Below are 25,186 nucleotides of genomic sequence, written 5' to 3' on the forward strand. Positions count from 1 at the left end.
TGTGATGAAAGAAATAAAAGCTGAAATAAATCATTCTCTCTACTATTATTCTGACATTTCACATTCTTAAAATAAAGTGGTGATCCTAACTGACCTAAAACAGGGAATTTTAACTATGATTAAATGTCAGGAATTGTGAAAAACTGAGTTTAAATGTATTTTGCTAAGGTGTATGTAAACTTCCGACTTCAACTGTACAATCTATCAAAACAAATTCTGTTCTCATTCTTATGCCTTAATGTGATTCATAATTGTATTATCTACATTACTCAGTAGAACCATATTAAACTGTCTGTTTACACCTTCAGGTTTTAGATTGAATTACTATACTTGATCTGTTCAAGCTTTCATGTACTATTCTTTCTGAAAAACAACAGAAGCTATATAAAACTTTTACGTTGCAGCTATTTGAAAATGTCTACGTTGGTCAGTCCAAAATTGCGTTTTAATAATTCTGTTATGGAAATAATTGTATTTCCTAATTATCAAGTCATTTACGGTTTCTATGCCTTTAGTTTTCCATGTGGGCCAATTTGTCGGTGAATTCTGAAAAGCCAAGGATTGTTCCATAGGGGTGTGTTTTTAGGGAGTGATATTGGTCCTTGTAGGATCCGTTTAATTTTCTTCCATGTCATAATGTTCTTAACTATGAAGTTGTTAATGTGCTCAGCTCCATCCTTTGAAAACAAACACGTGAGAAGATTCTGGGGAAAAGCATGCACCTCTTCAATATGTACTCATTCTTCCTCTTTAGTGCATTTAACTATATGTTGTAGGTAAAAGTATTGGGTTGCGAGTTAATACAACTCCAAGTCTGGAAGGTTAAAACCATCATCAGTTTTAGGGACATGTACAGCTTCTATGAGTTTTATTTCCCCATATAAAGTCTGTTATGGCCGAGTATATATTTTTTTCAGAATGTATTTTATATCACAAAATGTCGATCTGAAATCTTTTGGACGTCAGAGCAATGTTCAGGGAATTCTATTTGAGTCAGAAAAAGGATATGATATGATAGGTAAGATATACAAAACCTTGCAGAAAGTATATCCAAATGACAATCTCTATATAACCTATTGGAACCAAGCCTTAACAACAACTGATATTGGCACAAGATGGAGTGAGTGTTGGAACATAACCAACTAATATACAGTTAATGAACATGTACTGTAATCCAGTATAAACTAATGTACAAAATGTATCAGAGTCATGTCTTAAGTGTAAAACTGACAGTGACTCAATGACACATGCCTTCTGGGAGTGCTATAAAGTTGTCACGCCCTGATCTTAGAGATCCTTTTAATTCTCTATTTGGTAGGTCAGGTTGTGACTAGGGTGGGAAATCTATGTTTATATTTCTTTGTTGGCCGAGAATGGTTCCCAATCAGAGGCAGCTGTCTATCGTTGTCTCTGATTGGGGATCATACTTAGGCAGCCCGTTTTCCCACCTTCAGTTGTGGGATCTTGTCTTTGTGTGTTGCAGGTGTTGCACTCCTAGCTTTACGTTCGTTGAGTTGTTTATTGTTTTTTGGTGGAACATTTAATAAAAAATAAAATGTACACCTACCACGCTGCACCTTGGTCTTCATTTAACGACGGACGTTCCAAAAGTTATGGGCGGAGTTAGAAAGTGGGCTGTCAGAAGTTTTACAATATACATTTACTTTTAATCCATCTATCTGCATATTTCAAGACATGGCATATGAGGGTGAGATAGATTTGATTTAAAAAAACAGGAAATCAAATGACCCTCCATCGTGAGGACAGTGGATGAATCAACTATATTATTATGTAAATATAAAACAAAACAAAATGTGGGCTGCAGAGAGAAACAAAAACGTACAATTTTAAGACATATGCTACAAAGTATTATAAGCACTGGAGATATCCAAAGGATGAAGAATGAGAGAAAATGTTATTGTGAGATGGGCAGGAAGGGTGTGGCTATGGTGGGAACATGTGGGTCTGAGCAAGTGTGATATCAGGAATGTTTGTTGAAATTTAAGTATGTAAATGTTAAATTGTCCATTGTTCTTGTCAATGTATGTTTTATATTGTAAATACAATTTTAAAAAATGGACCAAACTTCAGACTGTTGCAAATGTTAGCTTGGCCCACTGAAGACACCTGAGGGCTGACATCGCTCGAGGGAACACCAGGAGGCACTGTCTCTTTCAATCACAGCCTGACACTGGATTTAATAATCCCTCTCTGATACTTTCACCTCTCTCCTCTCTCTCGTCTCCTCACTTCTAATCGGAGCTGGGAGCAGGTCACTGTGCCACAAAACCACTGTGCCTATCTCTCACTGCCTCCAGTCAGCCAATCAAAACAGCCCGTAGACTCCTAACTGACTACTGAATGATATAATGGGTGGTTAAGGACTACGTCTCAGCTTTATGTCAAAAATAAATTACCATTCTAAGCACTCGCTTTCAGGAAAATAGTTTAATGTCAAATGAGGTGACAAGCAAAGATTTGGTTTGAATTTGTTTACTTCCCCTTTGTACTTATTCTACATGAAATATCTGAATGCATATTCTGCTGCATCATTAAAACATCCTTGTAAAAAGTGATCAGGTTAACACCTCATGTTAGAGTTTGAGCCTTCTCTCGCCCAGGAGATGATTATTAAAAGCCGAGATGTGGGTTTTTCTAAATCTCACCGTTCACTTTCTACTGGCCTGAGGAGAACGCTTTACCTTCCGTCATGCCTGTGAGAGCTTCCAGTCCAGTCCATTTCCTCTCTAATAAAGACAGCTTAACCTGCCTTAACCCTGACTACTTCCTTTGTTAACACTTCTCTCCCCACTGGTCGTCACGACTCCTGGAATCAATAAAGCTCCTTCAGCGGTCGTGGCCTCCTGTAACCCATCATATAGTTTAATCCCTCCTTTATAATGGTCCTCACACCACACTGACTCAAAGACTGTCTGTCTGACTGTGTGAAAGAGGGAGCCCCAGGTCTTCATTCATTGACTTTACCTGTCAGTGTGATAGCTGCTGCTTTCTACACCTCAGGACCAATGACCTTAATAACATTGTTCCACAGCTATACCAGGACAGAGAAGAATGGCTGAACTTCAGGTAGCTATCATGTCAAGGGAAGAGCTTTTGTTAGGTTAACACAGTGACATGAAACCATTAAAAACAAAGAGTATTAATATAATTGGAGCCGATTTGCAGAAAACCTTTTTTCTGTGACATTCACTTTTATCATTCATCTGTACTGTACTGCACATAAAGTAGACTTGCTTGTATAACTTTACATTGTAATGCAGTACTTCATCATACACCCCACCTGATCTACAGATCGGACTCTTCCACGATACTACCTCTCTTCCACGATACTACCTCTCTTCCACGATACTACCTCTCTTCCACGATACCAACTCTCTTCCACGATACTACTTCTCTTCCACGATACTACCTCTCTTCCACGATACTACCTCTCTTCCACGATACCAACTCTCTTCCACGATACTACCTCTCTTCCACGATACCAACTCTCTTCCACGATACTACCTCTCTTCCACGATACTACCTCTCTTCCACGATACTACTTCTCTTCCACGATACTACTTCTCTTCCACGATACTACCTCTCTTCCACGATACCAACTCTCTTCCACGATACTACCTCTCTTCCACGATACTACTTCTCTTCCACGATACTACCTCTCTACCTCTCTTCCATGACAGAACCTCTCTTCCACGACAGCACCTCTCTTCCACGACAGCACCTCTCTTCCACGACAGCACCTCTCTTCCACAACAGCACCTCTCTTCCACGACAGAACCTCCCTTCCACGACAGCACCTCTCTTCCACGACAGAACCTCTCTTCCACGACAGAACCTCTCTTCCACGACAGAACCTCTCTTCCAAGACAGCAACTCTCTTCCACGACAGCAACTCTCTTCCACGACAGCACCTCTCTTCCACGACAAAACCTCTCTTCCAAGACAGCAACTCTCTTCCATGACAGAACCTCTCTTCCACGACAGCAACTCTCTTCCACGACAGAACCTCTCTTCCACGACAGAACCTCTCTTCCAAGACAGCAACTCTCTTCCACGACAGCAACTCTCTTCCACGACAGCACCTCTCTTCCACGACAAAACCTCTCTTCCAAGACAGCAACTCTCTTCCACGACAGAACCTCTCTTCCACGACAGAACCTCTCTTCCAAGACAGCAACTCTCTTCCACGACAGCAACTCTCTTCCACGACAGCACCTCTCTTCCACGACAAAACCTCTCTTCCAAGACAGCAACTCTCTTCCATGACAGAACCTCTCTTCCACGACAGCAACTCTCTTCCACGACAGCAACTCTCTTCCACGACAGAACCTCTCTTCCACGACAGCAACTCTCTTCCACGACAGAACCTCTCTTCCACGACAGCAACTCTCTTCCACGACAGAACCTCTCTTCCACGACAGAACCTCTCTTCCACGACAGCAACTCTCTTCCACGACAGAACCTCTCTTCCACGACAGAACCTCTCTTCCAAGACAGCAACTCTCTTCCACGACAGAACCTCTCTTCCACGACAGCAACTCTCTTCCACGACAGAACCTCTCTTCCACGACAGAACCTCTCTTCCAAGACAGCAACTCTTCCACGACAGCAACTCTCTTCCACGACAGAACCTCTCTTCCACGACAGAACCTCTCTTCCACGACAGAACCTCACTTCCACGACAGAACCTCCCTTCCACGACAGCACCTCCCTTCCACGACAGCACCTATCTTCCACGACAGCACCTCTCTTCCACGACAGAACCTCTCTTCCACGACAGAACCTCTCTTCCACGACAGCAACTCTCTTTCACGACAGCACCTCTCTTCCACGACAGCAACTCTCTTCCACGACAGAACCTCTCTTCCACGACAGAACCTCTCTTCCACGACAGCACCTCTCTTCCACGACAGCACCTCTCTTTCACGACAGCACCTCTCTTCCACGACAGCACCTCTCTTCCACGACAGAACCTCTCTTTCACGACAGAACCTCTCTTCCACGACAGCACCTCTCTTCCAAGACAGCAACTCTCTTCCACGACAGCAACTCTCTTCCACGACAGCACCTCTCTTCCACGACAAAACCTCTCTTCCAAGACAGAACCTCTCTTCCACGACAGCAACTCTCTTCCACGACAGCAACTCTCTTCCACGACAGAACCTCTCTTCCAAGACAGCACCTCTCTTCCACGACAAAACCTCTCTTCCAAGACAGAACCTCTCTTCCACGACAGCAACTCTCTTCCACGACAGCAACTCTCTTCCACGACAGAACCTCTCTTCCACGACAGCAACTCTCTTCCACGACAGAACCTCTCTTCCACGACAGCAACTCTCTTCCATGACAGAACCTCTCTTCCACGACAGAACCTCTCTTCCACGACAGCAACTCTCTTCCACGACAGCAACTCTCTTCCACGACAGAACCTCTCTTCCACGACAGAACCTCTCTTCCACGACAGAACCTCTCTTCCACGACAGAACCTCTCTTCCACGACAGCAACTCTCTTCCACGACAGAACCTCTCTTCCACGACAGAACCTCTCTTCCAAGACAGCAACTCTCTTCCACGACAGCAACTCTCTTCCACGACAGAACCTCTCTTCCACGACAGAACCTCTCTTCCACGACAGAACCTCTCTTCCACGACAGAACCTCACTTCCACGACAGAACCTCCCTTCCACGACAGCACCTCTCTTCCACGACAGCACCTCTCTTCCACGACAGCACCTCTCTTCCAAGACAGCAACTCTCTTCCACGACAGCACCTCTCTTCCACGACAGCACCTCTCTTCCAAGACAGCAACTCTCTTCCACGACAGCAACTCTCTTCCACGACAGAACCTCTCTTCCACGACAGAACCTCACTTCCACGACAGAACCTCCCTTCCACGACAGAACCTCTCTTTCACGACAGCACCTCTCTTCCACGACAGCACCTCTCTTCCACGACAGCAACTCTCTTCCACGACAGAACCTCTCTTCCACGACAGAACCTCTCTTCCAAGACAGCAACTCTCTTCCACGACAGAACCTCTCTTCCACGACAGAACCTCTCTTCCAAGACAGCAACTCTCTTCCACGACAGAACCTCTCTTCCACGACAGAACCTCTCTTCCAAGACAGCAACTCTCTTCCACGACAGCAACTCTCTTCCACGACAGCAACTCTCTTCCACGACAGAACCTCTCTTCCACGACAGAACCTCTCTTCCAAGACAGCAACTCTCTTCCACGACAGCAACTCTCTTCCACGACAGCACCTCTCTTCCACGACAGAACCTCTCTTCCAAGACAGCAACTCTCTTCCATGACAGAACCTCTCTTCCACGACAGCAACTCTCTTCCACGACAGAACCTCTCTTCCACGACAGAACCTCTCTTCCACGACAGAACCTCTCTTCCACGACAGAACCTCTCTTCCACGACAGAACCTCTCTTCCACGACAGCAACTCTCTTCCACGACAGAACCTCTCTTCCACGACAGAACCTCTCTTCCAAGACAGCAACTCTCTTCCACGACAGAACCTCTCTTCCACGACAGCAACTCTCTTCCACGACAGAACCTCTCTTCCACGACAGAACCTCTCTTCCACGACAGCAACTCTCTTCCACGACAGCAACTCTCTTCCACGACAGAACCTCTCTTCCACGACAGAACCTCTCTTCCACGACAGAACCTCACTTCCACGACAGAACCTCCCTTCCACGACAGCACCTCCCTTCCACGACAGCACCTCTCTTCCACGACAGCACCTCTCTTCCACGACAGCACCTCTCTTCCACGACAGAACCTCTCTTCCAAGACAGCAACTCTCTTCCACGACAGCAACTCTCTTCCACGACAGCAACTCTTCCACGACAGAACCTCTCTTCCACGACAGCAACTCTCTTCCACGACAGAACCTCTCTTCCACGACAGAACCTCTCTTCCACGACAGAACCTCTCTTCCACGACAGAACCTCTCTTCCACGACAGAACCTCACTTCCACGACAGCACCTCCCTTCCACGACAGCACCTCTCTTCCACGACAGCACCTCTCTTCCACGACATAACCTCTCTTCCACGACATAACCTCCCTTCCACGACATAACCTCCCTTCCACGACATAACCTCCCTTCCACGACATAACCTCTCTTCCACGACAGAACCTCTCTTCCACGACAGAACCTCTCTTCCACGACATAACCTCTCTTCCACGACATAACCTCCCTTCCACGACATAACCTCCCTTCCACGACAGCACCTCTCTTCCACGACATAACCTCTCTTCCACGACAGAACCTCTCTTCCACGACAGAACCTCTCTTCCACGACAGCACCTCTCTTCCACGACATAACCTCTCTTCCACGACATAACCTCTCTTCCACGACATAACCTCTCTTCCACGACAGAACCTCTCTTCCACGACATAACCTCCCTTCCACGACAGCACCTCCCTTCCACGACATAACCTCTCTTCCACGACATAACCTCTCTTCCACGACATAACCTCTCTTCCACGACATAACCTCCCTTCCACGACAGCACCTCTCTTCCACAGATTGTATCTTCTTACGCAATAGTGCCTCTTTCCATGGTCTCTACCAGGTCAACAACATACAGCAGCGGGAGGAATTAGAATATGTGAACAGCTGAACTTTAGGATGACTTTGTCTTAAGTGGTATGCAGTGATGAGAGGGATCTGACTGTTCTGACACGGTGGGGCTCTTCAGACACACAGTGAGGTGGCCTAAAGAGAGCACCTTTCCATCAGAGAAATACACCTGTTCACTCTCCCTCTATCACCCTATCTTTTACGCTCTATTTTCCTCTCAGTCCTGGTGAAGTGATATTGGTGTTTCATACTAACCATGTTACATTTTCCACCAACTTTCATACTATAGTATTAGAGGAGATTAGAAAGAAGTCGTTTCCCCTTCAGTATTGCAAATCTTCATATTATGGACCTTAACACAGACAAGACTAACCAACTTACCCCTGCAGGGCTTTCTCCCCAAACCAGTCTCCTTTGCCCAGGCCTCGCAGGTACACAGGCATGTCATTGGAAGAATCCTCCCTGGTGACGTTCACCTGTAGGGAAAGGGATCAGCAGTCATTCATTGCTCTGATATTGGAGCCTCCTTCCGACCCGCCCCCCCCCTCCCCTCCCCCCCGTGGCAGGGGAAAGGACGCTAGACCAGTAAGCCTATGTTATACAATGACGCTATAACAGCATGGAGTTCCATCACAAATTGATGATATATCCTCAGGAGGATGAGGTTACCTCTTTCTGACATTGAGCTAACCTCTACCGTAATCACTGTAGTAGACAGGCATTGGCTAGCCCCACTGATGCCGTGCACCTCTACCATTAATACGTGCACCTCTATTATAAAAAGGTTGGTCACCTTTCCCTTGCTGATGATGAAGAAGGTGTCCCCTCTGGCTCCCTGTCTGATGATGAACTCCCCGTCCCCGTAGTGCGTCTGAAGAGAGAGGAAGAGAAGTGTCACTCAACACGGTCATGAACGGTCCGAAGAGACCTGACAAGAGTCCTCAGCGTCAGGCACGCAACCACCATGTTGAATCAACACCAGTCCCCCAATGAAGAATGGCCTTTAGGAAAATAGGACCACTGTGTACACAGACCATGTACTGTCAGATATCAGTTGCGATGTTGAAAATGATACATAATATTTTTCTGAATGAAACACCCTGCATTTGTCAGATTTTGACCATCACTCAGTGAGCGAAGAGAGTGAGAGAGTAGGGGGATGTGAGGGGGATGGGAGGGGGACAGAGAAATAGGGCTGCTGCTGCTTCATGGAGGAGATGGGGTAAAAGGAGTGGCTAATAAGTCTGCACATCTTACTGCAAATTGAGAAATTATGTGACTAAACTCAACAAAAAGAAGAAACAGTTAAAACAAATGTATTTAACCTTTATTTAACTAGGCAAGTCAGTTAAGAACAAATTTGTATTAACAATGACGGCCTACCCTGGCCAAACCCTAACCCAGATGATGCTGGGCCAATTGTGCACCGCCCTATGGGAATCAAACCAGGGTCTGTAGTGAGATGCAGTGCCTTAGACCACTGTGCCACTCATTTAACATTTACATTTAAGTCATTTAGCAGACGCTCTTATCCAGAGCGACTTACAAATTGGTGCATTCACCTCATGATATCCAGTGGAACAGCCACTTTACAATAGTGCATCTAAATCTTTTAAGGGGGGGGGGGGGGGGGGGGGGTTAGAAGGATTACTTTATCCTATCCTAGGTATTCCTTAAAGAGGTGGGGTTTCAGGTGTCTCCGGAAGGTGGTGATTGACTCCGCTGTCCTGGCGTCGTGAGGGAGTTTGTTCCACCATTGGGGTGCCAGAGCAGCGAACAGTTTTGACTGGGCTGAGCGGGAACTGTACTTCCTCAGAGGTAGGGAGGCGAGCAGGCCAGAGGTGGATGAACGCAGTGCCCTTGTTTGGGTGTAGGGCCTGATCAGAGCCTGAGGTACGGAGGTGCCGTTCCCCTCACAGCTCCGTAAACAAGCACCATGGTCTTGTAGCGGATGCGAGCTTCAACTGGAAGCCAGTGGAGAGAGCGGAGGAGCGGGGTGACGTGAGAGAACTTGGGAAGGTTGAACACCAGACGGGCTGCGGCGTTCTGGATGAGTTGTAGGGGTTTAATGGCACAGGCAGGGAGCCCAGCCAACAGCGAGTTGCAGTAATCCAGACGGGAGATGACAAGTGCCTGGATTAGGACCTGCGCCGCTTCCTGTGTGAGGCAGGGTCGTACTCTGCGGATGTTGTAGAGCATGAACCTACAGGAACGGGCCACCGCCTTGATGTTAGTTGAGAACGACAGGGTGTTGTCCAGGATCACGCCAAGGTTCTTAGCGCTCTGGGAGGAGGACACAATGGAGTTGTCAACCGTGATGGCGAGATCATGGAACGGGCAGTCCTTCCCCGGGAGGAAGAGCAGCTCCGTCTTGCCGAGGTTCAGCTTGAGGTGGTGATCCGTCATCCACACTGATATGTCTGCCAGACATGCAGAGATGCGATTCGCCACCTGGTTATCAGAAGGGGGAAAGGAGAAGATTAATTGTGTGTCGTCTGCATAGCAATGATAGGAGAGACCATGTGAGGTTATGACAGAGCCAAGTGACTTGGTGTATAGCGAGAATAGGAGAGGGCCTAGAACAGAGCCCTGGGGGACACCAGTGGTGAGAGCACGTGGTGAGGAGACAGATTCTCGCCACGCCACCTGGTAGGAGCGACCTGTCAGGTAGGACGCAATCCAAGCGTGGGCCGCGCCGGAGATGCCCAACTCGGAGAGGGTGGAGAGGAGGATCTGATGGTTCACAGTATCAAAGGCAGCCGATAGGTCTAGAAGGATGAGAGCAGAGGAGAGAGAGTTAGCTTTAGCAGTGCGGAGCGCCTCCGTGACTCGGGAGCCAAGATCAATGATTTATAGAATGATGGAGATAAAAAAAACTTTGGAGTACTTTAAATGAAATTATGGGCAGAAAGACACATTAAATTACATCTTTCATCAAATCAGATGGCTTATTCATCACAAAACCATTTGATGTTGCCAATTATGTTAATGATTACTTCATTGGCAAAGTGGGAAAACTTAGGCAGGAAATGCCAGTAATGAACAGTGAGCCACCGTATTCATGCATAAAAAAACAATAATGAAAGAAAAGCATTGTAAGTTAGAATTTTGCAAAGATAGTGTGGGAGAGGTGGAAATGTTATTGTTATCGATCAAAAATGACAAACCTCCTGGAATTGACAACTTAGATGGAACGCTACTGAGAATGGTAGCTGACCCTAGGGCTGTTGCGGTGACTGTATTACCGCCACACCGGCAGTCATGAGTCATTATCTCAGTAAAATTCCACGTGACCGTTGAGTAATCCCCTTTTATGCACTCTGGACATGGACATACCCAATTTGCTAACTACCATCAGGTCCTAATGGCCTGCTACTCAGGGCTCTATTGTCCCTCTGACCACTCGGACATCAATGTCAATAAAATCGAAAATCACATCAAAATCACAGTACTTCTAAAACTCACCTCACTGTGATGCTCAATCTGAAGAAAGAAGTTCAACAGCAGGTTGAAACAGTGTAAAACATGGTTGTTGTGGATGTTGTTTCAAAGCCTAACATGCTGACCACACCGCTCACGTTGCAAAATAAATGTACACATACATGTTATTCAATCATGGCATCCACACTGCTCGCGCACGCCAACGAGATTCTGCGTTGCCAAGTGCTAAAATAGAAGTCAGTTCTATTTGTGACAATGAATGACGTGCAAGTCGTGCCTCTCCCATCTCCTCATTGGTTTATAGAAGCATATACCCACGTGCCATCTCCTCATTGGTTATACCCACGTGGGTGATTGAAAGATGAACTGAGGTCGGTCAGTTGTGTTAATACACCTTATTATGAAAGTTAGATGCCAATCACCACATCAAGTCCAAAGAAGAAAAAGCCTAGAAGGAGAGATGACTAGAAACGATTCGGTTGACAGTTTTATGTGAGGATGAATTGTCGGAGTAGAGGACCCCATTTCAGGTAAAATAACATCTCAACGTTTATATCCCAGGACAAATTCAGCTAGCAACAGCAAGCTAGCTAGCTAGCTAAATGCACAGGGCGGGGTTCAGACCCAGGGCCGAGCTTAATGGTGAGCTTGGATGGTACAATGGTGTTGAAGGCTGAGCTTTCGTCCATGAACAGCATTCTTACATAGGTATTCCTCTTGTCCAGATGGGATAGGGCAGTGTGCAGTGCGATGGCGATTGCATTGTCTGTGGATCTATTGGGGCGGTATGCAAATTGAAGTGGGTCTAGTGTGTCAGGTAAGGTAGAGGTGATATGATCCTTAACTAGCCTCTCAAAGCCCTTCATGATGACAGAAGTGAGTGCTATGGGGCGATAGTCATTTAGTTCAGTTACCTTTGCTTTCTTTGGTACAGGAACAATAGTGGACATCTTGAAGCAAGTGGGGACAGCAGACTGGGATAGTGAGAGAATGAATATGTCCGTAAACACTCCAGCCAGCTGGTCTGTGCATGCTCTGAGGACGCGGCTAGGGATGCTGTCTGGTCCGGCAGCCTTGCGAGGATTAACATGCTTAAATGTCTTACGTCGGCCACATAGAAGAAGAGCACACAGTCCTTGGTAGTGGGCCACGTCGGTGGCACTGTGTTATCCTCAAAACGGGTGAAGAAGGTGTTTAGCTTGTCCGGAAGCAAGACGTCGGTGTCCGCGACGTGACTGGTCTTCCCTTTGTAGTCCGTGATTGTCTGTAGACCCTTCCACATACGTCTCGTGTCTGAGCCGTTGAATTGCGACTCCACTTTGTCTCTGTACTGACGTTTTGCCTGTTTGATTGACTTATGGAGGAAATAACTACAGTGTTTGTATTCGGCCATATTCCCGGTATCCTTGCCATGGTTAAATGCGGTGGTTTGCACTTTCAGTTGTGCCAAGCTACAGTAGTAGCGTCATGCCCAAGAAGACTCGAGGCTGTAATCGCTGTCAAAGGTGCTTCAACAATGTACTGAGTAAAGGGTCTGAATACTTATATAAATATGTTATTTCTGTTTTTTATTTGTAATATATTTGCAAAAATGTTTTAAAAAAAACAGTTTGTCATTATGGGGTATTGTGTGTAGATTGATGAGGGGAAAAAACTATTTAGTCCATTTTAGAATAAGGCTGTAACATAACAAAATGTGGAAAAAGTCAAGGGGTCTGAATACTTTCTGAATGCACTGTATCTAATAGAACGCAGAGTGTTTTCTTAAATGGAAGCTTCTCTAATGTCATATATGTAAGGTGTGGTGTACCGCAGGGCAGCTCTCTAGGCCCTCTACTCTTTTCTATTTTTACCAATGACCTGCCACTGACATTAAACAAAGCATGTGTGTCCATGTATGCTGATGACTCAACCATATACGCATCAGCAACCACAGCTAATGAAGTCACTGAAACCCTTAACAAAGAGTTGCAGTCTGTTTTGGAATGGGTAGCCAATAATAAACTGGTCCTGAACATCTCTAAAACTAAGAGCATTGTATTTGGTACAAATCATTTCCTAAGTTCTAGACCTCAGCTGAATCTGGTCATGAGTGGTGTGGCTGTTGAACAAGTTGAGGAGACTAAATTACTTGGTGTTACCTTAGATTGTAAACTGTCAAGGTCAAAACATATAGATTCAATGGTTGTAAAGATGGGGAGAGGTCTGTCCGTATTAAAGAGATGCTCTTTTTTTGACACCACACTCCACAAAGCAAGTCCTGCAGGCTCTAGTTCGAGCTTATCTTGATTATTGTCCAGTCATATGGTCAAGTGCTGCAAAGAAAGACCTAGTTGAGCTGCAGCTGACCCAGCACGTCTTGCTCTTCATTGTAATCAGAGGGCTAATATTAATACTATGCATGCTAGTCTCTCTTCGCTAAGAGTTTTTTTTATAAGAAACATTGTGTTGGAAATTCCAAATTGTTTGCATAGTCAACTTACACAAAGCACTAACACACACACTTCCCCCGCCAGAAATGCCACCAGGGGTCTTTTCACTGTCCCCAGGTCCAGAACAAATTCAAGGAAACAGTATTATACAGAGCCATGAGTTCATGGAACTCCCTTCCATCTTATATAGCGCAAGTGAACAGCAAACCTGGTTTCAAAAAACAAATATTGCAACACCTCACGGCACAAAGCATCTCCCCCCTGCGACCTACTTGTTGTGTGTATGTACTGATGTGTAACTCATTGACGCACAGACTCATTACATGTTCATGTTTTTAAATGTATGTCAATTGTAAAGTCTTTTGTCTGTAATGTATTTTTCGTTTTGTGTCGGACCCCAGTAAGACTAGATGTGGCTAATGGCGATCTTAATAAATCAAATCATTTCCCTCCAACTGCTCAGATGTGGTCAGAGAGAAAGAGGGAGAGCGATTTTGACATCTGATGCTGGGGAATGAGTAGATAAACTTGAAGCCTTTTAATTTCATGTTGTGCTAATTTAATAATAATATAATATTACTATATTACATATTCTACATGTCATTTGTGTTGTCATTCATTCTCCCCTGACCGCTACCCCCTATTGTGTAGCAGTGAGCCGTTCTAAAGGACCAATCAGGGACGTCCCTCACAGGATCCCATCCTGCCACTTCACTGAGCAGCAGCAGCCCAGGGTCAGGTCCGTCAGGTTTCAGTGTTCCAGCCACAACTTATCAAATGACCTGCTTTTATTCCCCACTGTTTGGTTTTCAGAATGGCAGGAAGGCAACTGAACCTCTGTGCAGGCGGCACTACATTAACTTGGACTTTGTATTTATTATGGATCCCCAAACTTGGACTTTGGTGGAGGGAGTAATGAAACACAGTAGGGATGTTTTTTATTAAAAAGTACTAAAGTGCATTAGCCATGAAAAATATGTCTGATGTAAAAGTAGATTTATATAATACGTCACAGATCAATAATACCAGGTTTTTATTGATTAATGGCAGCTGACAGCTTTGACTTTCATGTCAAAGTTGGGTACATCAAGAAGACAGAGATCAACAGGAGCTGGAAGCCTGGCCCCCAGATTCATTTAAAATAGACAGCAGAACCATTTCAATAAAGATGGAGTGAAGCAGAGGGTCATGAATCGGAAATGAGATTCCATGGTATAATGGGCAGGCTTATCAAGGGGAAATTACGGCCTGTACTGTACTGTATGTAGCATCGCTATGCATCAAATCATAAATAAAATGGTATTCAAAGAGTAAATCCTATTTCTAATCATCTATGTTCAACGATGATTGACAGGTTGCGGTAAAAATTCATTTTTCATTCCTCTCACTGTCTCAGCCTGAGACTATCGATTGGTAAGACTTGCTTAATTCTCCTCCTTCTTCTTGTGAGTCGAGACAAGTCGTCCCACACATTAACGCAACCCTCACACATCAGCTGGAAAACAGTGAACTCTTGACATGCTCTGCTCTGCTCTGCTCCGTATGGGCCAGAACAGGACAGTGTGGGAACGGGGAACATCTGGAATTAAAAATAAACCTCTACTCCCAACTCAACCGCTGCCTGCCTAGTCACACATCCATCGTAGGATCTTGTGGGTTTGATACCACCATGATTAATACCGGCAATGTTTACATTCTTTATCCCTTGATAATGTCCAGTTACTTTATACCAGGACTGTATGTTCCTCCCGCTCTGGAATGACTGTATAATAAGTGACACTAAACAAACACAGCTCACTGATTTACTTTTAGAGAGTAAAGAGTGTTTATGTGAGTCAGTGTTTATTTACCAGACAGGCTGGTTAGGGAGGAAGAGTCATCATCAGTAACTAAGGTGAACTATCTTTCAACAGCTCTTTCTAGTTTCTTCCTGTGCTTTAGTATATTTTTAGGCCTGGGAGAAAATGTTACCGTTATTCATTGAAGCTGCATGGGAAAAATCCATTAAGATGGAGAAGAAAGAAAGAAATGGCTAGTTTAAGGGAACATGACATTTTGGGCTGACACAGACTTCGTTTTTCTTTCTCCCAAATTGAAATATACCACCTGTGTCATGAGCGGTTTCTGCCAAGGAATGGGCATTCCAATGAGTAGAAGACAGATATGTGTCCCTATAAACTATACAGCATGAATAGTGCATATAACTGCATATAACATCATAATTAAAGATGAATTGAGCAGTGATGAAAGTTAACTTATCAGACAATTCTTATTTTCATTATGAAAAGTGGCTAGAACTTCAAACAGTAATCTTGGAGGTGTAATGGGTATTTCTCATGATGTATTTGGCAAATCAGTAAAGGAAAGGCATGGTTGAAGTACAAAGTTGTAGAGGTGCCCTCACAGAAGCAGAAAATTCCGCTCCACAACACTGAATTACTTCTTTACTTCGTGGCATTGCTTATCTACCACTTTATTTGACACTAATCAGTTCCTTCCTGACATGGGGCACCCCTCTCTCCTTTGGTTTCCATGTGGAAAGAGAATCAAAGACCCACTCTTCTGTTTTGTTATACAGAGACTGTTAGCTGATATGGGTGGTGAGTTTGGTACCCTGCCCAGCAGTGCTTGACTTGGGAAGGAGCTCACCGGAGTAGAGTACCAGCACCTCAAATGTTCTACTGCTTGAGCTCCTGGACCTCTTATAGGACGTACAGTGCATTCAGAAAGTATTCAGACCAATTGACTATTTCCACATTTTGTTACGTTACAGCCTTATTCTAAAATGGATCATCTCATCAATCTACACATAATACCCCACAATGACAAAACAAAAACTGTTTTTTTTTTATGTTTGCAAATGTATTAAAAATAAAAAAACAGAAATATTACATTTACATAAGTATTCAGACCCTTTACTCAGTACTTTGTTGAAGCACCTTTGGCAGCAATTACAGCATTGAGTCTTCTTGGGTATGATGCTACAAGCTTTTCACACCTGTATTTGGGGAGTTTCTCCCATTCTTCTCTGCAGATCCTCTCAAGCTCTGTCAGGTTGAATGGGGAGTGTCGCTGCACAGCTATTTTCACATCTCTCCAGAGATGTTTGATCGGGTTCAAGTTTGGGCTCTGGCTGGTTTGTCACTATGGGGTATTGTGCATAGAGCAATGAGGAATTGTTTTTATGTAACCCATTTTAGAATAAGGCTGTAAAGTAACAAAATGTGGAAAAATTCAAGGGGTCTGAATACTTACCGAATGCACTGTACATAAACTCAAAAGTATTGTGGAGCTCCTGTATCTAAATATAAACACTACCGACAACCAAAATGAGTACCGGCACCTATTTCAGTCCAAGTCAAACACTGATGCCCAGTCATCCGTTGCCATAGAAACCACGCAGCAGGGTTCTGTCAAAGGTTTTTATTGTGTCTGTCACCGTACTATGCTGTTATTTTACACTGACTGAAGCGTGAAGACAAAGTAAGAAACAAACTGATGCCATTTGAAAAAAATCTATATGTGAGCATATACTGGCCAGTAACCACACCGTAATAATAATAATGATAATAATACTACATGGGACTTATATAGCGCTTTTCAAGTCACTTTACAATTGTAGAAACGAAACAAACAGATGAAAACAAGACAACAACAGGAAGAAACACAACATGAAACAAAGAAACGGGGAGGGACTTAAGAAGGTAAAAGAGTGGGATGTTCTAGTGTATGAATCAGCAAGCAGGTGTGTGTGGGTGTGTGTGAGAGAGAGAGAGAGAGAGAGTGTGGGAGAGAGGGTGTGTGTGTGTGTGTGCTTTTTACCTGAAATGATGACTGACAGTAGGTCATGAGATAAATCTTTCTGAGGTTTAAACGAAATGCCACGCGTCACAGATGTTGTTGTAAAGTTGGGTTTTCCTGAGGTTCCTAATGTTCTCATCCATGACCTGCACTACTGGGTTTCCTCATTGAAATCATGTTAGTGCAGTAATTGTCTATTCTTTTAGGGTACACTGAAGCTAAACACTACTGTAGTTAGTCAAAGGCAACTACTGTATCAGAGAGGATTGTGTTAACACTGAGGTGCAACACCTTAACATTGAGAACTATGCAATTAACTATATGACATTTTTTAAAATCATACTTTCACGTCTAGGCAAATCACCATGACAGCAAACTATTTGCAAGAAACTAATGTTTCCAATTCCTCGTCTTTACCTTAACTGTATGTTTCACTGCTGCTCAAATTCAATCAGGGCTGCTACGCAATTATCAACAGTAGATCTGTCTAATACATTTTCTCTATCATGTGAACAACAATATGAAGCACAGACAGAAAATCACTGCACAGTTACAAATGGTAAGAAATGGACCAATGGCTTTTTTTGTGAGAAAGGGGTGACATTTGGGAGAGGAGATCGTCCGTGTCGTTCCATGGTGAGGCTGCATATAGTCTGATCGATTCCAGCATCTTCTGGCGATGTATACAGGTAGGTACCCACACAATCACACACACGCACGAATGGACACACACACACAACACACGCGAACAACATGCAAAGACACATCGGCAGTGATCTCACCTACACCACACTGAATGGCAGCGTATTCATCATCAGCCCCCTTTGGAGCACCCCTCAACGGTTTGAACATTCTGTGTTTTCCCTCATGTTTTATATCAGTCATTCAGCGAACAGAGTCAGACTGATAGTGCCCTGGTAGTCAGTGGGGCATTCTGGGTCTGAACATAGAAATAAAATATAAATTCTAGTTTTATTCATCTGAAACTATACGCCACTATGGATTGGATTTGGTGTGATGTGACCAAATACTGTTTAATCACAGGAATCATAACTAAGACGTATGTTTTCCCTTTGCATGTTATTCTATTATTGTTCTGTAAGGGGTTAAAGAAGTCAGGTTGACTCAGAAGCAGCAGTTGGTGCCAATGAAAACTGAGGCCAACGCATTAAAAAACAAAACATGGTTTGATATATAGGCTGGTTTAGGAATACGGATGTGTGTTCTTAATGGAGCTAATCCTCTACTGATCCAATAGATTAAAAGAACCATGAAATAATGCGTTTGGTTCCTTTGTGATTTTTGTGGTCATACTTAAGTTGACTATGATAGAGACAGTCTGCCAGAATTATATTGTTCTCGTTTTAATGACCAAATGTTCTTTGGAAACCAGTTATACTGGAGGTCAAGTCATCTAATTAACTTGGAACAGCAGAGAGATTCTTGCTGGAAATAAACAAGCATAAAATGTAGGAGGTGAAGGACTGTCGAGACTTAATGTAATATGTCTGCGTTTCTCAAGTGATCCTAAGGACCCCCGTACCACCGTTTTGGGAAACATCTGCATGCCAATGAATAATAAGATGATTAGCAATCTGCTCTGAGGATGTGATTACACCTGTAATTGCTCCCTCTCACTCATAGACCACAAAGAAGACACTGTTTATTGTAATATTCTGATCAGAGCCAGAATGGTTTTCCTGACCATGTGACAAGACTAGGAATACGTCTGGGCCCTGGTTATAGTCTAGTTTACTGTTATTCTTGGTCATGTCACGTGGTCATGAAAATCTTGCAGGTGGACGTTTATTGTATTGAGTCTTGCCTCGGAGGCAGAACTGAGAGATTTCCACTAGATCGGCCAACTGCAAAGTCCAAATTGGCTATAAAATGTATGGACTTAATTTAAGGTTAGGATTAGGCATTAGGGTTAGCAGTGTGGTTAAGGTTATGGTTATGGTTAGGTTTAAAATCAGATTGTATGACTTTGTGGCTGTGCCAGATAGTGACCACTCTGCAGAGCTGCCTTCAGAACAAGATGCATGACGAAAAAAACGCCAATTCTGATGTCTACTCTCTAGACTGAAATTTACAGAGACTGTATTGCAGGCAGAGTTAGCTCAGAGGTTGTCACAGTGAGTTTTACCTCAGGTTGTGTCTGGTGAGTTATTGACTACAGATAAGAACTCAAATCAATTCAAAATAGCTCTGTCAGACCAGGACAGGAGACCTGAAATGGACTTCCACTACTATGAAGATTGCAACGACTACACATTGCAGCTTAGTTACATTTCCAGAGAAACCTCTTTTAAAATGTGAATACCCACAGTATAATAATCATTACGATTTATCAAGGCAATCAACTCTTCATCATGTAATGATATGGTTCATAATTTAGGGAAATGTAAATAAATTGCTCAATTACAGTCAATGAAACAGACGTAAACTCATCAGCACCCATTGCCACAACCTTTTTAAATCGAGGTAACTTCACCAAGTTCCACCAGGACACTTAGGAAACTCACCTCTTCCATCACGTCAGCAAGCTTGCTTAGTATTTCTTCTGAAAGGCCTTGGAATGTTGGAACACTGTTGGGGAGAGGGAGAGAGTGAGAGTTAGCTGTTTTGGAGCCTTCAGACACAAGGTGAAGCCAACAGTTCATGCTGTTCCTGGCTGGTTGACAGTACTAGGTACTGTGGAGCTTCATGACTTGCAAAGCATCGCCCACCACAGCGATAAACACTGTTTATTCACATAAATCACACATCATCAATATTCTCTCTGTTTTCTGTCGTTCTGCTATCTATCTCAGTAAGTAAGCCAAAATACACACTGCGCTAGCAGAGCATCTATGCAGCATTTATGTAAAAAACAGCACAGCAAGTTACATGACAGAGTGGAGTCGGTATGACTGATTACAGGGAGGGAGAAAAAAACCCACCAGGTAAGACCACATAATGTACGTACATAGACACAGCTGTGGCAGCACCCTTATGGAAAAACCACATCCACATGTGATTTCATGTGATCACGTAACAACATATAAAGCAACATGTGCTAACATAAAACTCCACATGTGAGAACATGATCTCATCTGAAATGAATGTGAAATAAATATGACAACATGGGGATGCAACATTTCAACACGTGATAACATGAAATTACATTTGAGCACATGTGAAACCCGAGGTGTAAAATGTTGTTTAGAATACTTTACTTTAAAAAGGAACAATTTACATTAATTCAATTTAAACAGTCATGGTCCCCTGAAGGTTTTGTCTCGTTCCCAGTTGGTTCCAGGGACATTTTTAGATGTTCTCAGAATGTTTAGCTTTGGTGAAAACACAGTAAATCTACAACTAACTACTGTATTTTTACAGCTAAATGAAGGTGTTAATGGACAACATGCTGAATACTTTGGATTCAACCTCAATTGGGATTTGAACTCATAACCTCTTAATTTCTAGCAACCTGAAGTTCTTGCTGAGCCACCAGGTCTATGGACATCATGGAGATTGGCTATATATTTATTGTCAAGAACACATTTCTGCACTTTGCCTAAAGTTGCAGTAAAAATAAGGTAAATATATACAACAACTTGAAGGTGTTATTTCTATAAAATGACAGTATGCTGCTGTATTATGATTTCAATTACAGTAAAATCTTGTATAATTTTGAACAGTGAACAACATTTTGATAGGATTGAACTAATAACCCCTTGCTCACTACCAACCTGTAATGTCCTGTTACAATGCAGCTACACCACCAGATCCGTGAGTGGAAAAGAGATATGGCCACAGACTTATTGGCAAGAGCGGATCTGCACTTTGATTAAAGCTGCCCAGAATCAAGTAAATAACTGTACAATTGTCACCACCAATGTAACAACGTAAAACTAGCAGTGCTCAAAGACACTTGATTTAAAGTATACAATAATTCTTTGGGGTTAGAATTCACAACCACTTGGTTGGGAGAGCATCAATGTTGCTGCAGTGCTTCCAGGTTCAAACTGATTGGTTGGAACTATACTGAACAAAAATATAAATGCAACAACTTCAAAACTGTTACCGAGTTACAGTTCATACGAGGCCGGTTGAACGTACTGCCAAATTCTCTAAAACGACGTTGGAGGCAGCTTATGGTAGAGAAATTAACACTCAAGAGCTGCACTGTTTAGATGCCAATTCCACACTCCCTCAAAACTTGAGACATCTGTGTGACAAAACTGCACATTTTAGAATGGCCTTTTATTGTCCCCAGCACAAGGTGCACCTGTGTAATAATCATGCTGTTTAATCAGCTTCTTGATATGCCACACCTGTCAGGCAGCAAAGGAGAAATTCTCACTAACAGAGATGTAAACTAATTTGTGCACAAAATTTGAGAGAAATAAGCATTTTGTGCATATGGAAAATGTCTGGGATATTTTATTTCAGCTCATGAAACATGGGACCAACACTTTACATGTTGCGTTTATGTTTTTGTAGCACACTCTTAAAAAATAAGAGTATGGTTAGGGTACAGTGTTGTTCCCTGGGGTACAAAATTGTCAAAGGTACACTAAACAGCTACACATATAAACTCACATGGTCCAGTTCAGTACCTGTAGGTATAGGAGATTTTTCTACCCAATATTTTAAATATAAGGTACGATCATCACTGCACTTTAAAATATACAGTGCATTCTGAAAGTATTCAAACCCCTTGACTTTTTGCACTTTGTTACATTACAGCCTTATTCTAGAATGTATTAAATCGTTTTTTTCCTCATCAATCTTCTCACAATACGCGATAATGACAAAGCAAAAACAGGTTTTCAGAAATGTTTGCCAATTACTGTGAAATGTACTAAAACCCACTTGCAACCGGTTGATAGCAAGTTATTGGAAGTTAAACATTAACTTCCTGTGAACCAGCTCCCATTAAGCTTTTGGAATATGCACAAAAAACCTCTAAACAGTGCAGCTATTGCGTGTCACAACTGCTTACTAAAATTGCAAAACTGACAGTGTCAAACGAGATGCTCAACCTTCTTTAACATAACCATAAAAGCACATAAACGTGTTCAACATTTCCAATTACAGTTTTAGACCATGCCCCCAAATATGCTAATGAGTCCCCGCCAGCACATTGCCTCCACCTACATTTCAAAGTGCAGTAAGGATACCTAATCCTGCATTCGTAACCAAGTGGGGAGTGGGAATTTACCACATACGCCTGGGAAAAATCCACTTGAACGGCCTTCCAACTGGTAATTAATAGTGGGGAATGCATCTATCATCCCTGAGCTCCGACTTCTCCCACATGCTGACCTCTGACACCACCTATTAAGGAAATTACCTCGATAACAGCATTTTCGGAAGTTAAATGTAATAACAAAACATTATTTATGAAAAGCAATCTATTAATATGGTTTTTGAACTCCATCATGTGTTTATGGTTGACGCAGCTTGTTGGCCATTCGCCAATTGGAGTTTCTCAACGAGTTCAAAGTACATACAGTAAATGCAAGTGGTATTTACGACTTCACAACTGCTAAATTTCCACCTCCCACATGGTTACGAACGCAGCATTATATATATATATATTGGGTAGAAAAATTTACCATTATAATAGATTACGGGCACATGTACCCTAAAAGGTACTGATGTGAGTTCCTATGTGTAACTCTGAAGGTACCTTACCTGTACCTTTGACCTTTTTGTACACCAGGAACCAAACTGTCCAACAGTGTGCACTATTTTGCACAAAACAAAAGAGTGCCATCCTGCACTGCTATTTTAGTTATCAGTTATTCTGACTATTCTAAATCCCAGGTAAGGACATGTTGAATAATGATTACTGCATAAATAAACCACAATGTAAGCATGTAGGTCAAAGTGTGTCAAATATGTAAGTTGAAAAACTATTTTAATAGTACAGTGTGTGTATCATAAAGACTCATTTTTGTTTGCAGGGCATTACTGTGAAATCTCATGTGAAAAATGGAATCCACATGTAAAAGCTTATGATTTCACATGTGCAAAACGTGTAATTCAAAATTCAAAAGGCACTCGCACATCTGAGCTATCTTTTTTGCAGGTGCATGGTAACATTTGAATAAAATGAAAAAAAAGAAGAACATGTACAAAACGTGGAAATGTCACGTGAAATCATGTGATTTTCCACATGTAAAATCATGTGGTTTTTCCATAAGAGGCAACCAATTCTTGTCTGTCTTAAACCCCCTCTCTAACACCAGCATCATCTGAAGTGGGAAAGTGTGTGCAGTAGTCAGTATTAAACCAGTATTAAACCAGTAGTAAACCAGTAGTAAGTCAGTCTTAAACCAGTAGTAAACAGTAGTAAGTCAGTAATAAACCAGTTGTAAACAGTAGTAAGTCAGTAATAAACCAGTAGTAACTCAGTATTAAACCAGTAGTAACTCAGTATTAAACCAGTAATAAACCAGTAGTAAGTCAGTAATAAACCAGTAGTAAGTCAGTAATAAACCAGTAATAAACCAGTTGTAAACAGTAGTAACTCAGTATTAAACCAGTAGTAAGTCAGTAATAAACCAGTAGTAAGTCAGTAATAAACCAGTAGTAAACAGTAGTAAGTCAGTATTAAACCACTATTAAACCAGTAGTAAGTCAGTATTAAACCAGTAGTAAACCGGTAGTAAACCAGTAGTAAGTCAGTATTAAACCAGTATTAAACCAGTAGTAAACCAGTAGTAAGTCAGTATTAAACCAGTAGTAAGTCAGTAGTAAGTCAGTATTAAACCAGTAGTAAACCAATAGTAAACCAGTAGTAAGTCAGTATTAAACCAATAGTAAACTGGTAGTAAACCAGTAGTAAACCAGTAGTAAGCCAGTATTAAACCAGTAGTAAACAGTAGTAAGTCAGTAATAAACCAGTTGTAAACAGTAGTAAGTCAGTATTAAACCAGTAGTAAGTCAGTATTAAACCAGTAGTAAGTCAGTAATAAACCAGTAGTAACTCAGTATTAAACCAGTAGTAAGTCAGTAATAAACCAGTAGTAACTCAGTATTAAACCAGTAGTAAGTCAGTAATAAACCAGTAGTAACTCAGTATTAAACCAGTAGTAAGCCAGTAATAAACCAGTTGTAAACAGTAGTAACTCAGTATTAAACCAGTAGTAAGTCAGTAATAAACCAGTAGTAAGTCAGTAATAAACCAGTAGTAAACAGTAGTAAGTCAGTATTAAACCAGTACTAAGTCAGTAATAAACCAGTAGTAAGTCAGTATTAAACCACTATTAAACCAGTAGTAAGTCAGTATTAAACCAGTAGTAAATCGGTAGTAAACCAGTAGTAAGTCAGTATTAAACCAGTATTAAACGAGTAGTGAACCAGTAGTAAGTCAGTATTAAACCAGTAGTAAGTCAGTAGTAAGTCAGTATTAAACCAGTAGTAAACCAATAGTAAACCAATAGTAAACCAGTATTAAGTCAGTATTAAACCAGTATTAAACCAATAGCACACCGGTAGTAAACCAGTAGTAAGTCAGTATTAAACCAGTAGTAAACCAGTAGTAAGCCAGTATTAAACCAGTAGTAAGTCAGTAGTAAGTCAGTCGTAAGCCAGTAGCAAGCCATCATGGCTCAGGGTTTAAATTTAAGGTTGGGCCTTAGAGCAGCTGCCAATCATACTAAGCGTTTCAGGAAGGAGATGTTTACATACCTCTGGCATGCTCTCTCCTCAGTGAGAGAGACCTCATTCACACACACATTCACGGAAACGCACACACACACAAACATGCAGGAACACACACACACACACACAAAATCTGGCAGTTTGACAACATCCAAGTCTCTTTGCTACTATGGAACCACTGTAGCTTGTTACCAGGGGAACTACTCCTTTAGAAATGCAATTGATGTG

The 25,186-nt window shown here is 42.6% G+C and overlaps 1 protein-coding gene across 2 annotated transcripts in view; it reads right to left on the reverse strand.

Annotated features, from left to right (window-relative positions):
* LOC120046129 (cGMP-dependent protein kinase 1) overlaps window positions 1-25,186 on the reverse strand; it is a 187,120-nt gene that overhangs the window by 41,826 nt on the left and 120,108 nt on the right. Inside the window, exons 5-7 of one of the 2 annotated variants that reach the window (XM_038991111.1) lie at window positions 19,825-19,888; window positions 8,419-8,496; window positions 8,003-8,101 (exon numbers count right to left, since the gene is read on the reverse strand). In XM_038991111.1, the coding sequence (XP_038847039.1) occupies window positions 8,003-8,101; window positions 8,419-8,496; window positions 19,825-19,888 (241 nt within the window). Of the gene's footprint in view, window positions 1-8,002; window positions 8,102-8,418; window positions 8,497-19,824; window positions 19,889-25,186 lie in introns of those variants that run through there. The other variant, XM_038991110.1, reaches the window with a different exon arrangement.

Source organism: Salvelinus namaycush, chromosome 4 (genome assembly GCF_016432855.1).
Source record: "Salvelinus namaycush isolate Seneca chromosome 4, SaNama_1.0, whole genome shotgun sequence".
Lineage (NCBI taxonomy): Eukaryota > Metazoa > Chordata > Actinopteri > Salmoniformes > Salmonidae > Salvelinus > Salvelinus namaycush.